The 14,680-nt window shown below is 44.0% G+C and overlaps 1 protein-coding gene across 1 annotated transcript; it reads right to left on the bottom strand.

Moving 5' to 3' along the window:
* Positions 1 to 107: 107 nt before the first annotated feature.
* LOC146577999 (uncharacterized) lies at positions 108 to 14,448 on the bottom strand. The gene is made up of 8 exons (XM_085267746.1): positions 14,418 to 14,448; positions 11,473 to 11,514; positions 11,006 to 11,275; positions 10,577 to 10,819; positions 10,299 to 10,493; positions 9,816 to 9,863; positions 9,594 to 9,650; positions 108 to 262 (listed from the first exon to the last, which is right to left on the bottom strand). The coding sequence occupies exons 1-8, from the start codon at positions 14,446 to 14,448 to the stop codon at positions 108 to 110; spliced, it is 1,041 nt and encodes a 346-aa protein (XP_085123872.1).
* Positions 14,449 to 14,680: the final 232 nt, after the last annotated feature.

Raw genomic sequence — 14,680 nt, 5'->3', positions numbered from 1 at the left:
AGATGTGTTTTAGCTCTTCACATTTTAGCGTTGCAGCCACCATATCTGAGAATGTGCTGATTGACCCATGTTTAAGTTTGTGCCTCATTATGTACTTGAAATCAGAATTATTCACTGTTTATGACCTCCACTGAATGTGGAGAGTGGAGAATGGCCTCATACTTCTTTGCCAGCATGGCAATGTCTCCTGCTCCATACTCAAAGCTGATGTCTGAGTTCAATGCCTCAATGTCAAATGCAGACCACTCCTTTAATTCATCCTCTGGAAAACGAGCATCCAAGTGATCACAAAGCTTACGAATAACACGAGTAATCTCATCAGCAGATGAGGCCCTCATCGCCTCTTTGACACGGTCACTCCACTTAACACCCTTTTCTCTGTCAAGTATTGGGAACGCAACTTCTCAATCTTTGCTCTTGCCAAGCAGTGCCCTTCCATCACAGTCAGGTTGCATCTTCGAAAAGAAAGACACAGGTGTGCCAGCTCACCCAAAACATCTCCCAGAGAGGTGAGAGCAACCTTGAAGTTGGTTAGCTTTTTGTAATTTGCCACTGGGTCTCTGTTATCACTGGATTCTCTCTTGCAGTATTCTTCCAGCACAGTGTAGTTCCTCAGCATTCACAGCTTGGTGCCGCGACAGCCATCGCACTTCACTCAGAGGCCTGAATGACAGTGCATCCTCATCAAGAACCTTTGCTAGTGTGGGGATGAAGAAAAGTATTTTACCAGCACAATATAATCTGCAGTGTGATCATTGCTTTAACAAAGTAACAGATAGCTTTAAGATGGCCTTAAGATGTTTATGCATACTGTTATCATATTAACCTTGTGTTCCAGATGCAGTTATAACTATTTTATACACATTGCATATCTGTGCTTATTTTGAGCTGATGTTCGGTTCATTAAGGGTCTTAAGCTTCACTGGCGTGACTGTCCAGGTGATACATGCTGAGGGAAACTAGAACATGGAAGGATAACTGCAATACATGCTTACAGAACACTTGTAGCAGGTCATTTTTATTATCTTTTATATGTTCATATTCTTGTATTGAGTTTTAAGTAGTATCAGTTGGTTAAAACATTTATTCAATTTATATTACATCTATAGTTTTAGTAAATTGTTGACAGTGGCCTCTGTTTGACTGTGAGCGTCAGTAGGTGAGAGGTGACACAGAGGGCCACGTAAGGTCGTGACATGTCATGTTTGCTTGTAATTGTGGGCTTGCAGAAGTGCTCGCTCACTGCAAAACATTGTCTGCAGTCTTGAAGAAGCGCTAATCAGAAAGCTTGACAGGAAACATCTGCTATGAAGACGAAGACAATGTTCTTTTCAAACTGTGTTAAAAGTCATTGTGGTTTTGATCTGACCTATGTATGAAATGGACCTGACGTTGAGGGGGCGTCATTAAATTTAAGCCCTGATGGTATAAAATATCTGTTTATGCTTTGATTAAGTCAGAGATCAGCGCTGTCTGCGAACGGAGCTGGTCTTCCCACGCGTGTATTTCATTAGAATCAATTGTTTGACCAAGCTCTTCTGGACCAGGTTGTTTGTACTCTCCTTCCTCAATGTTTGAACCTTAACACTAGGTCTTCCAATTTTCCCCTCTTTACGGTGGATCTAGAGAAAGTGGAGTAAACTGTTCTAAGAAGAGTTTCCACATCACGCATCAAAGGTACATCTTTCCACGCATCATCAATGCCCAAGTCCTCTCTATGGGCTACACAGTGTTGTTCAGTTAAGTGTGGTATTTTCTAAAGCTGCAACTCCGTTGTGCTTTCCTAGCATTGCTGAGGCACCATCGGAGGTCAGCATCACCATTCTCTGCATTTCTAGTTCATGTTTGGTGTAAAACTGAGTTATTGCCTGTACAATAGCCGTGCTGGATGATGCCACCAAACACAGTTTTATGGTTGGCGTTATTTTCCTCCCTGTATTTAATATACAGGACTAGCATTTTGTGCACTGTTATGTCTGTGCTCTCATCTATGATCAGGGTGTGCCGAGGTGCATTTTTAACTTCACACATTGTCTCATTCTGCACTATTTCATTAATTGAATTCACAAACTCAAAACTCAGCTTTCTGGTATACTCACATACTTTGCCATGTGATCGTGAATTTGTTGAACCGATAGCATAGAAGAATTAATTTTGATGGCTAGTAGAATATTGTCGATGAGAACTTTAACTTCTTCGGGGTTAAGTCTGTGAAGGTTCTCAGTCATCCAGGTCATCGTAGTCAAAGGAGCTTGCAAAGAAAAGTGTCTGGACTTCTTTAAGTTGCTTGAAGACGTTTCACCTCTCATCCGAGAAGCTTCTTCAGTTCTAAGGTCAAATGGTGGAGAGTCCCAGATATAAACCTAGTGGCAGTTTCCCCCCACAGAGGGACAAAAGGACCCCCTGATGATCCTCTAATCGCCTGAGCCAAGGTGTGAAACTGGGCGTGGGTCCCAATCAGCCAGAGTTTCGGGTGAGTTCATTGTGAAACCTGGCCCCACCTTATCATGCGAATTCCTGAGGTCAGATGGCCCAGGATGTGAGTGGGCGTTAAGGCGTCTGGGAAGGATCTCAAAACTGGATTATAGATGGCAGAGAGTTGGTGTCGTAAACCCCCGCCTCTGTTCAATGATGGTCGCTCACAGTGGACATAGAAGCTTCTTTCACTCCTCTTTAAAACCGTCTGTCCTCTCTGTCCAAAATGTGAACATTGGCACCCTCGAAAGAGTGACCTTTATCCTTAAGATGCAGATGGACTGCTGAGTCTTGTCCTGTGGAGGTGGCTCTTCTGTGTTGTGCCATGCGCTTGTGAAGTGGCTGTTTGGTCTCTCCAATGTAGAGGTCTGAGCATTCCTCGCTGCACTGTACACTGTAAAGTCAGCAAAGAGGACCACATATTAAACAAATATGTAAGACTGCTTTCTTCCATTTGTGCAACATCTCTAAAGTTAGAAATATCCTGTCTCAGAGTGATGCTGAAAAACTAGTTCATGGTAAATGGTAAATGGCCTGTATTTATATAGCGCTTTACATATCCAGTCATCCACATATTCACACACACATTCACACACTGGCAGCTACATTGTAGCCACAGCCACCCTGGGGCGCACTGACAGAGTTCATGCATTTATTACTTCCAGGCTGGACGACTGCAATTCATTATTATCAGGATGTCCAAAAAACTCCCTGAAAAGCCTTCAGCTGATCCAAAATGCTGCAGCAAGAGTCCTGACAGGGACTAGAAAGAGAGAGCAGATTTCTCCTGTTTTGGCTCAAAGAAGTCCAGACGCTTTTCTTTCCAAGCTCCATAGACTACGATGACCTGGATGACTGAGAACCTTCACAGACATGCGTCTGTCCTTCTTATCCTCCCTCGCTGGTGTCTGGTCTTCTTTTCTGTGCCTCTTTGCTGACTTTAAGAACGCCCATTTAGGATAGCCGCACGTTTTGAGTGCTTCCTTTACATGTGTGTGTTCCGATTTTTTGTCCCAGTCCAGCCCTGCCCGTGACCTTTGACCCTCTGCCTGTGTAAACCGTGTGTTTCTCCAACAAACAGGGAGCTGAGTGCATGCAGGCTAAAGTGCTGATCCCAACACACGTTTTTCCATAAATCTGAAGCTTCAAATCAAAGAACAACAGTGTGTAGTTGGAGCTGGACACACTGATGTGTAAATGTGTTTAGAAGCTTCAGTCGTGATGAACTCTGATGGATTTAGATGATCAGCATCTGCAGTTGGTGATTATCTGATATTCATCGTATTTTACAGCCATATCTGTAAATCCAAACAGTCTTTGAATCCACTTCATGAGGAGATGATGGTTCATTTGTTTTTTTGATGTTGTCAGTGCTGACATCAGCTAAATCATAAAACTGTGGACTCCTTCATGATCATCTGATCGACCCATGATCCTCACATTCTCCTCCTGCAGGAGTTAACTTGGATTATTAACTCCTCACTGAGGTTGTGTGAGGCAGGAGTCCAGCATGCATCAGCACTGCCAAAATGATCATCATGATTATTATACCGTAATTGTCGGGCTATAAGCCGCTACTTTTTGCACCAGCTTTGAACCCTGCGGCTTTTAGTCAGGTGCGGCTTTTCTATGGATTGTCCATGATTTTTGTGATATCGTAAGACGATTTGTTTTGTTTGTTCCACTGTTGTACGGCACTACGTTGCCTGGCGGAAGGGCATGTGATCAGACACACAGTATTGGGGTTCAAGAGTGGTGTGTTGGTCACATGTCCATCCGCCAGACAACATAGTGCCGTACAAGTAGCGCGAAAAACAAACTTCAAAGTAGCGCTACACGTTCAGCGGGAGGCGTGGATGATGTGCGGTGATAAACTTGCGAAAAGCAAGTTATGCTCAACTCCACCGGTGGAATCTGACAGCGTGGAAAAGTGCGAAAACATCCACGATCACCAACGGGTTTCGAAGGGCTGGACTGCTGCATGATGGAGAGGAGGACACCGCCACGGTCCTTCTGAGGGTGTTCGACTCTGACACTGACAACGAGGATTTCTTTGGTTTTGAAAGTGACAACGAAGGAGAGAAGCTGAGAGTGGATGACGAAGCCATCCTGAGCCTGTTCGTTTCCAACACTGGAGGAGAGGACTTTGGTGGTTTCAGTGCGCAGGAAGAAGAGAAAGATGGTGAATGATTGACTTTTCTTCTTGTTAAAGCCGTGTCGCTGCACCTGAGCCTAAAAGGTAGTCTGAATCTATTTTTCTGGTGTGCTGTAGGTTATTGTTACGTACTACATTTGTTACTCATTTATGAAGCACAGTACATGTTTCCTACTTGTAATTACCACTACTTGTACATATACCTAAAAAGTTGTGCAAATATGTACCCATAACTTGTTTTTCAAAATATTAATAAAAGGGGTGTGTCTCCAAACAGCCATCTCTTTGCTGACAATTCCCTTTGTGCATATTCTCTTACATATGATAAGTCAACATTGAAACACCTGCAGCTTTTGGTCAGGTGCGGCTAATGTATGTACAAAACAGGATTTTCCCCTGATTTTAGCTTGTGCGGCTAATATTCAGGTGCGCTCTGTAGTCTGGGAAATACGGTAATCAGAATTTAAATCAGGACGGATTTCAGTATAGATCATGATTATTGTGATTTTAGAGACTGAAATGTTTTTATTGCAGTCTTATTATTATTTTATTCAGTGTGATGATAAAAAACTCTCAGTGTGACTACACACAGAGATATTTGAACAGTTCAGAGAACACAGAGTCTCTCAGACCTCAGACTGGACTTTGGCTCAGGACCAGGACTTGTTCCCTCAGCAGGGCTGTGGCAGCTCAGCACAGCAGCAGGTCGGACCCACATGTACTCTGATGGAGCTCAGACCTGTAAATGTTTTACAATAAAGAGCTCAGAGGGAAACATCAGACAGGTGTGCTGATTCTTCCACTGACACAGGACAGATCTGATAATGATGATACAAAGGTTCCCCAAAACAAACAAAGAGTTTTATTCTTTTTATCCAATCAAACGTTTAGAAAACATTTTTAAAAAATCATTGAAAAACAAAAGCAAAAAAGATTACACACACACACACAGACACAAACACACACACACACACACACACAGACACACAGACACACAGACACACACACACACAGACACACAGACACACAGACACACACACACACAGACACACACACAGACACACAGACACACAGACACACACACACACAGACACACAGACACACAGACACACACAGACACACAGACACACACACACACACACACACACAGACACACACAGACACACACACACACACACACACACACAGACACACAGACACACAGACACACACAGACACACAGACACACACACACACACACACACACAGACACACACAGACACACACACACACACACAGACACACACACACACACACAGACACACACACACACACAGACACACACACAGACACAGACACAGACACACACACACACACACACACACAGACACACACACACACACACACACACACACAGACACACACACACACACACACAGTTTCTCTTACAGGAAGCAGGTTTGAGTGAAACTCTGAGTTTGTTAATCCTCAGATGAAGGAAACTCAGCTTTTGGTCCCAGTAAGAAGGATAACTTGAACAGGGTCAGTTACCATGGCAACAGATGACACACATCCAGAAAGCCATGACTCCTGATCTTTAGTACAAACATGTAAAGAGTGTGAAGGAGAGCATGTAGGAGGAAAAGGAATGAACAACGATGGTCTGTGGACGATCAGCAGCAGCTCAAACTGAAACCAGCAGAGGGCGCTGTCGGCTCATCTCAGGCTCAGGGGTGCAGCGGGTCCCCACCAATCAGAGACTGTGGATTGGCAGTCAGAGGACCTCTGTGCTAAAGAGCCTGCAGCCTCCATCAGTGTGAGAGTGTGTTAGAGTGCAGCACGGTGCACACAGTGTCTGTGTGCAAGTCTGAAACCTGCACAGGTGACAACAGGAAACTCAGAGTTACTGAACCTGCTTCCTGAGCAGATGTTACTGTGTGCACAGGTGACAGCTAACAGCTGTATTTTAAACAGACTAAAGCACAGGCAGCATGAAGAAGAGGAGCAGAGGAAGGATGAAGGTCCATCAGGCCCAGGGTGTCCTCAGCTTCCTGTTCAGAGACAAACATGATGTCAGCTCCTCACAGCAGCCCGTCTGATCTTAATGACCTTACAGTACCATAAGTAAAATGTGTTCACAGTAGATCACACACTCACAGATAAAAACCACAAACTGCTCCTCAATAAAAGCAGAAGTATCAATAAAATAATAATATGCAACCATGAATTAATTAAAAGCTTGTCTGTACAGAAATGCCTTCAGCTGCTTTTTAAAGACACTGAGTGGATTCAGCGTAAACACAGCGGGGGAGACGACCTTGGTGCCGCTGCCTGAAAAGCACAATCCACTGGTGTTTTGAACCGAGTACGTGGGACCAACAGTGACCTGAAGGCCTAAGTGCTCAGGATGAAGCGTGAGGTTTAAACAGGTCAGAGATGTACTGGGGAGCTTCACCGTGAAGAGCTCTAAAAGTTCTGACTAAAAGTTTAACATTTACTGGCAACCAATGAAGAGAAGCCAAAACTGGAGTAATGTTTGAGCAGAATGCATCAGCTTTCTGTATAATCTGAAGGCAGTCCAATGCTGACTCAGGGATCCAGGGCAGAATCAGGGACAGGTCCAAGGAAATCTACATACAAAGAAACAGGCGATTAGAATCAGTAAGGAGAAAGGCCAAGAGAATACGAGAGTAGAAAAGAGCCGGGGCAGCTGACGCAAGTAGTACTGATCCAACAAACAGAAACACTGAGCCGATGCTCTAAGTAGTGGCTGGAGGAGTCAGGTTAATGAGCAGCAGGTAGGTTATCACACACAGGTGTGTCAGCGGAGAGAACGGACCTCAATCATGTGTCACGCAAACAAAGAAAAGAAGTCAGTGTTGATCAGTCTGCTCCTGCAGCAGCAGCAAGACCTCTCTGCATCATATCTGTTATTAACCTCTGTCTCTCTTCCACAGCATGTCTTTATCCTGTCTTCCTTCTCTCACCCCAACCAATCACAGCAGATGGCCCCACCCCTCCTATATATATATATATATATATATATATATATATATATATATATATATATATATATATATATATATATATATATATATATATATATATATAAGCTCTGAGCACAAGATCCATAGAGGCTGGGGTCTATCACACCAGGCAAGACCCCAGGTGCAGGCTGTGTAAAGATGCCCCAGAGACAATCCAGCACATAACAGCAGGGTGCAAGATGCTAGCAGGCAAGGCATACATGGAACGCCATAACCAAGTGGCATGCATAGTGTACAGGAACATCTGTGCCGAGTATAACCTGGAAGTCCCGAGGTCAAAATGGGAGATGCCCCCAAGGGTGGTGGAGAATGACCGAGCTAAGATCCTGTGGGACTTCCAGATACAGACGGACAAAATGGTGGTGGCTAACCAACCGGACATAGTGGTGGTAGACAAACAGAAGAAGACGGCCGTAGTGATCGATGTAGCGGTTCCGAATGACAGCAATATCAGGAAGAAGGAACACGAGAAGCTGGAGAAATACCAAGGGCTCAGAGAAGAGCTCGAGAGGATGTGGAGGGTGAAGGTAACGGTGGTCCCCGTGGTAATCGGAGCACTAGGTGCGGTGACTCCCAAGCTAGGCGAGTGGCTCCAGCAGATCCCGGGAATAACATCGGAGATCTCTGTCCAGAAGAGCGCAGTCCTGGGAACAGCTAAGATACTGCGCAGGACCCTCAAGCTCCCAGGCCTCTGGTAGAGGACCCGAGCTTGAAGGATCAACCGCCCGCAGGGGCGTGCTGGGTGTTTTTTATATATATATATATATATATATATATATAGGAGGGGCTCACATTCTCACTCACTATGTGTTAACAGACCTCTCTGCATTGAATCATATCTGTTTTTAACCTCTGTCTCTCTTCCACAGCATGTCTTTATCCTGTCTTCCTTCTCTCACCCCAACCAATCACAGCAGATGGCCCCGCCCCTCCCTGAGCCTGGTTCTGCCGGAGGTTTCTTCCTGTTAAAAGGGAGTTTTTCCTTCCCACTGTCGCCAAAGTGCTGCTCATAGGGGGTCATATGATTGTTGGGTTTTTCTCTGCACGTATTACTCTAGGGTCCACCTTACAGTATGAAGCACCATGAGCTGATTGTTGTTGTGTTTTATTGTATAAATAAAATTGAATTGAAAACTTTACATTTGTGTGTAAATGTCACCTGCTCTCAGTGCTGAATACACAACACCTGGATCAGCTGGCTGCTCTGCAACACACACAGAAAAACAACAAAGGAGTAAGAAGCATCATACGTGTCCCGCAGTCATGTGTAGGTTCAGACTGCCAGAGGCAGCTCACACACATGAAGCTTAACTTCTCACTCACTGCATGTAAATTCAAAGAGGTGAAGTTTCCTGCAGTGAAACAGATCAAGCCTCTTTTCTCTTCTTCCACATCAGTTACTAAGGAAGTGATTAACTCAGAGCTCTGTGGCCTTTCCCCACAGCAACCTGACACCAGAGCAGAAATCACCTTCAGCCTCTCGGGCTCTTGAACCCGTCCCACCCCAGATGTGAACTGTTTGTGACACCACCCTGACATAAGCGCCATCAGAACAGTTTCTTTCTCCCAGTCGTCGTAACCCTTAAGTCTCTCATCGATCCTCATTCTGTGATATTAAATCTGTTAAACTGTGACTCGCCTCTTGCCAACAGTCCACTTTCTCATACCGACCCCCTTCAGGTCTTGGCTCAGCTGCTGGACTCCCATCCAGATGTTTGTGTTCTATGTACAGTGTCTTGAAAAAGTATTTATACCCCTTCATCCTGTAAAGTGTGGTGTGAATCTGTGTTCAGCCCCATTAATCTGACTACATTTTGTATTTCCTACCTTCTTCCCTGATCTGCTCTGTTTTTCTCTCCGCTGTGCTGCACATTTATTGTTATGAAAAAAAAACCTGATCTAACAAAATTAACAAAATTCATTTGATTCATTGGTACCTGCAGTGAGAATCCTCACGTCAGAGTAGACAACATGTGTATCAGCTTGATGTGTATCTGGAAAATGCAAACACACACACTCAGGTCATGTTGCAACTACAAGCAGAGGAAACACAAACAGATGATGTTTCAAATCTGTAATCGGCTGCAGTCTACACAGAACCTCAAACATACTGACTCATACTGAGCCACACTGACGGATTCTGACTGATTCTGGTTCACCTGTAACGAAGTAGATGTTCTGGCAGTTTGGTGGTCTGGAGCGTTCAGCTGTGTGTTAACACAATACCAACAATAAAGACAGCAGTGATTTTAGAGAGACATTTGTTAACATTGTGGGAAGGTTCTTGAAGCCATTTCCAGACAAAGGTAACTGACCCCAAGGTCAAAGCAGACAGCCTTCAGAGGAAACACAGAAACCCACAACCTCAAGCCTCTTTCCATCATTTCAGTCAGATGTTTCCAAACCTCAGTGTGATCACACTTCAGAAATATGACTGCATAGGAAATAAGTCTGGTTGCTCAGCTAGCCTACCTGTAGTCCAGCTGTTTCACTCACTGAAACATCTGAAGCTTTATCAAACCAAAAGTTCTCTTAAAGGAGCAGCTGAGATCAACCAACATAGAAACATCTGGCCTCAGACTGCAGCAGCTGGGCTCCTTGTTGTGATAAAAAATAAAAGATATAAAGTCAATGTGACGTACCATTTGCTTCATTTTGCTTTTTGCAGTGGAAAAGAAGTGGAACTAGAACCAAGAGCAGAACCAGAAGAACCACAGGAACCAGGCCTGCTATGAGTGCAGTGAGAAAGGAGGTGAGACCCTGAGGAGGTGATGAAGCAGTGTCAGCAGAAGAGTTCACAGGAGGAGTGGAGTCTGAGCTCCTGTGCTGAGGAGGATCTGCAGGAGAAGTGATGCAGACGGTTCAATCATTTTATCAGGAGATCATGTCTGTAAACAGGAAGTGATGTCACTCTTCTGACCTCTGACCCTCAGAAAGCTCTGGGGAGACGATCCAAATGCTTCAGTAGCACAAGAGTAGAGACCTTCATCAGACTGTTTGACCCTTCTGATGACAAGCTCTGCTGCTGTTCCAGCTCCAACATGACGTCCATTAAAGGAGAAATAAGCAGCAGCTGTGTCACCGCTCCTCTCTCTGCAACGCAGTGTGACATCACTTCCTGTCCACACAGGAAGTGCAGGAATCTCCAGGATCACAACTTTATCTGACAACAGAAACACAAACAGAGCAGAGTCAAGAGCTCCTCTCAGACGAGCTGCTTCCTGTCTGAATGAGCACCTTGCTGTCTTCCACAGTGACAGTCTCACACTCTCAGCTCACTGACAGACATGTATCCAACATCTGGAAACATCTGCACAGAGACACAGCTGCAACATCTCCCTGTCTCTACCTGAAACACTGATGGACACTTCATCGCTCTGCTGTCCAGATGAGTTCTCACAGAAGTAACGTCCATCAGAGGAGACGGAGTGATCCAGAACACAGGAGGAACCATGAACCCTCCCAAAGCCTGCAGCTGCTCCACAGTCCTCAGTGGGTCCTCCTCTGGTCCTCTTCACTGTCCATCCATCAGCTGTCTGTCCATCATCAACACAACTCAGAGACACTGAAGAAGATCCTCTGAAGACCTGCTGAAGGTTTGGACTGACAGACAGAGACACTGGAGGACACACACACACACACACACACACACACACACACACACACACACACACACACACACACACACAGACACACAGACACACACACACACACACACACACACACACAGACACACACAGACACACACACACACACAGTAAGTGTATTTGTGTTCTTGTTGGAGTCTCACTGATTGTTTTCACATCATCAACTCACCTGCAGAAACAGTCGGTGCAGACAGCAGCAGCACACACACACCTGCAACAGGAGGTCAGAGGTCACTAAAGGTCAGAGGTCATTGGTTATTAGGGACAAGTTACCCCTGGAAGGGTCTTCCAAGGGAATTTGGTATTTGCATGAGCCGTTCTTCTTTCAGGCTCAGAAATGTTGGATGTGAGCTTTTAGTGCAGTTTCTATTTTTATATCAAGAGAATAATTTAGCTTTCAAACTACAGCAGTTAGTCTTCTCACTTCCCAAAGAAAAAAAAAACTTATTCTGATGACACTTCTGGTGAACAGTGTCTGTGCTGATGTTAAGAGGATGTTTGGAGCTCTGCCTTTCACCTGACCTTTCACACCATGTGCCTTGGGACTCGATGACTATCTTCTGTAACTGTAGATACCGGTCTGATACTTCCTGGCTGAGCTGCTGTAATTACTAAATGTTTAAACTGTGAAATAATTTCACTTCCCACATAGCACACAGGTCTGGGCCGGATCTAGTGTCAAGCCGGCACTGCTGGCTAACGTCTGGCATGGTAAGTCATCCAGATATGGGCCAGGCCTGACATAGATGGCACTGTTTATGACACTGCCAGAGGCATACCGCATCTAGCTCGATTATGGTTTGGTTTATGTGACCCAGGCTCATAGAAAACAGGTCTGGCCCAGATCCGGCATCAAGCTGGCACTTCTGAATGACTGGTGTCATGGCAGGGTGTATGTCAACCAGATGTGGGCCAGGTCTGACAATGATGGCACTGTTTATGTACCTATTTTCCTATTTTAGTTAGAAGACCCTAGAGTTGGATGTTTCAGACCACTTTTGGTCTCGTCTTGGTCTTGACAGACTTTGGTCTTGGTCTTGCTGTCTCGGTCTTGCTTTCTCAGATCGACATAGTGTTCGGGAGATTTGGAGTCAACCATCGGTGGAGCAGGGGGGTGGCTTACTGGGCAGAAGCCCGGGGTCTTTTGGAGTGTAATTTGTTTCATGGTTAGATGCCTGACTGACAACTGTATAAAACAAAAACTACACACAATATTCGAAGCATATAGTGTACAGTTGTAAATTCCCCCTAATTTTGGTATGATCCGAGCTCAGGCACTAGGCGACTGAGAGCGAGGGGGGAGAAGCTGTTGCCTGCGAGTTTGCTGCAGACAGAGGAGAGCTTAAGTTCGACCAGGAACCAAAGCAAATCATTCGTACTGAACTAATAATGTAAATATGACGGTGTATCACGAATATTGATATCAAACTGATCACTTGGTTGCGTTACTTGCTCTTCGGGTGAATCAACAAATGAATAAATAAAAAGCCGAACAGCAATGCTGATTTTTTAGAGAGTCTTAGCTTACATTTCATATTTTCAGTTGTTACCCTCCACGGCTAAACAAACTCTCTAAATTGGTTTCAGTTGTGTACTGATGAACACAACAATGGACATAAGGAGCTTCTTTCAAAGAAAAAACTCAGGTAGATGTTATTTTATATATTATGCTTTGGATGTTGTTCAGTATATTTCTATGGAAAACAAGAGGAATTTCAACACACAGCAGTATATTCACAGTTTAAACCAGATGTTTACACTTTATGGAAAAAACATAAAAACTTTTTTTTACTTTTAAACATCAATTTAGAGTAAACTTGTTTTGTTTTAGATAAATAAATATTGAAATATCTTTCGAATTAGTTAAATGTCAGAATAAAGAGAGACAGAGCTTCTATTTTTATCACTTTCATCAAATGTAGGAGTACATATACACTAAGTTTATTGTTAATTAATAAGAAAACTCCAGACGATTCCATTCTGAGCTGAAGAAGCTTCTGATTGGTTAGTAGAGTCCATGTGAGTAAACTGGTGGCACAGCTGTGGATGCATATAAGGCAAAACACAGAGCCTGTTTCTGTGACATGGGAACATCAGGAGATGTCAACCAAAACACCAGGAAAAGAACTGTGGAGCTCCATAAGTGTGGCTCAGTTTGAATACAATTTGAGTCCATTTGCAATTAAGAAATACAAACAATTTCTCTCTTTACTCTTATATTCAACAAATATGTTTTTTATATTTATCAATCTTTTTCTAAAAAAAATCAACATTTAGTCTGATTTGATGTTTGACAATTAAAAAAAGTGTTTTTATCTGAAGAGTGTGTAAATATCTGGTTTCAACTGTATATTTGATGATGTTGGTGTTTGGCTTGATTGTCAGCACACTTGGCCACCAGTGTGTCTGCAACTGGCCTTGTGCTGGCCCATGTGTGGGCCACCTCTGGCTAACCTGATCTGGGCCACCAAATTCGTTGTGGTATGTGGGCCATGTGTTAACTGACCTCAGGAAATCACATGATAGGGTGGGGCTAGGTTTCACAATGAGCTCACCTGAAACCTTGGCTGATTGTGACCTACACCCGTTTTCACACCTTGGCTCATGTGATTAGGATCAATAGGGGGTCCATGTCCCTCTTGGGGATACAGTCCCATAGGGCTTAAATCTGGCACTCTCCACCATTTGACCCAAGAACTGAAGAAGCTGCTTGGATGAAACACCTTAAAGGAACTTAAAGAAGTCCAGACGCTCTTTCCAAGCTCCTTAGACAACATTTAGAATAAAAAAATTCACAAACCAACGTGTTTCAACGGTATGACCCTGTTACAGTACTAGCCTCGTGTTCACTGAGCTCTTTAGAAAGGTCCATTCTTTCATTGATGTTTCTAAAAGCAGTCTGCGGTCATAAGATTAAAAACACCTGATTTCAGTTATTATTAGCTCTGGCCCACGATTTTTGGTATTTTCTAATGAATACCATCTCTAATTGATGCAGTTAAGTCTGATGATAGTCTGGTGTCCTCTATTTCTAATGTAAATGTGTTTTTTCCTCTGCGAGTGTGTGTTGAAGCTCAGATCGTGAATCAATGAGTAGATAAACATTTGACTCACCAAGGAGCAGAGAGGCAGACGGGGTCTTCATGGTGACTGAATGCTTTAAGTCTGAGCAGCGTAGACGTCTTCAGCTTCACAACTTCCTTGGTGACACTTTCACTGCCTGAGCAAACGCTCCACTGATGAGAAGCACACCCACACAGCGCCTGGTTAAGTTTCGATAACTTTTTGCCTTAATAAATGAAATTCTCATTTTAAAAATTGCATTGGTTATTTACTCAGGTTGTATTTGTCTAATATGATATTTGTGCCTTGGTTAT

The sequence above is a fragment of the Mchenga conophoros genome, linkage group LG3 (assembly GCF_057382185.1).
Source record: "Mchenga conophoros isolate Kocher_MC1m ecotype Shallow Benthic linkage group LG3, M_conophoros_male_GT1.1, whole genome shotgun sequence".
NCBI lineage: Eukaryota > Metazoa > Chordata > Actinopteri > Cichliformes > Cichlidae > Mchenga > Mchenga conophoros.
This window is presented reverse-complemented; position numbering and strand designations above follow the sequence as displayed.

Excerpts from the sequence above, each read along its gene's own strand:
- LOC146577999 (XM_085267746.1), bottom strand. The coding sequence starts at position 14,448 with ATGAAGACCCCGTCTGCCTCTCTGCTCCTTG. Across the intron at positions 9,651-9,815 it reads GAACATCTACTTCGTTACAG|ATACACATCAAGCTGATACA; the intron begins GTGAACCAGAAT and ends TGCATTTTCCAG. Across the intron at positions 263-9,593 it reads CGTGAGGATTCTCACTGCAG|AGGATGAATTAAAGGAGTGG; the intron begins GTACCAATGAAT and ends CTCGTTTTCCAG.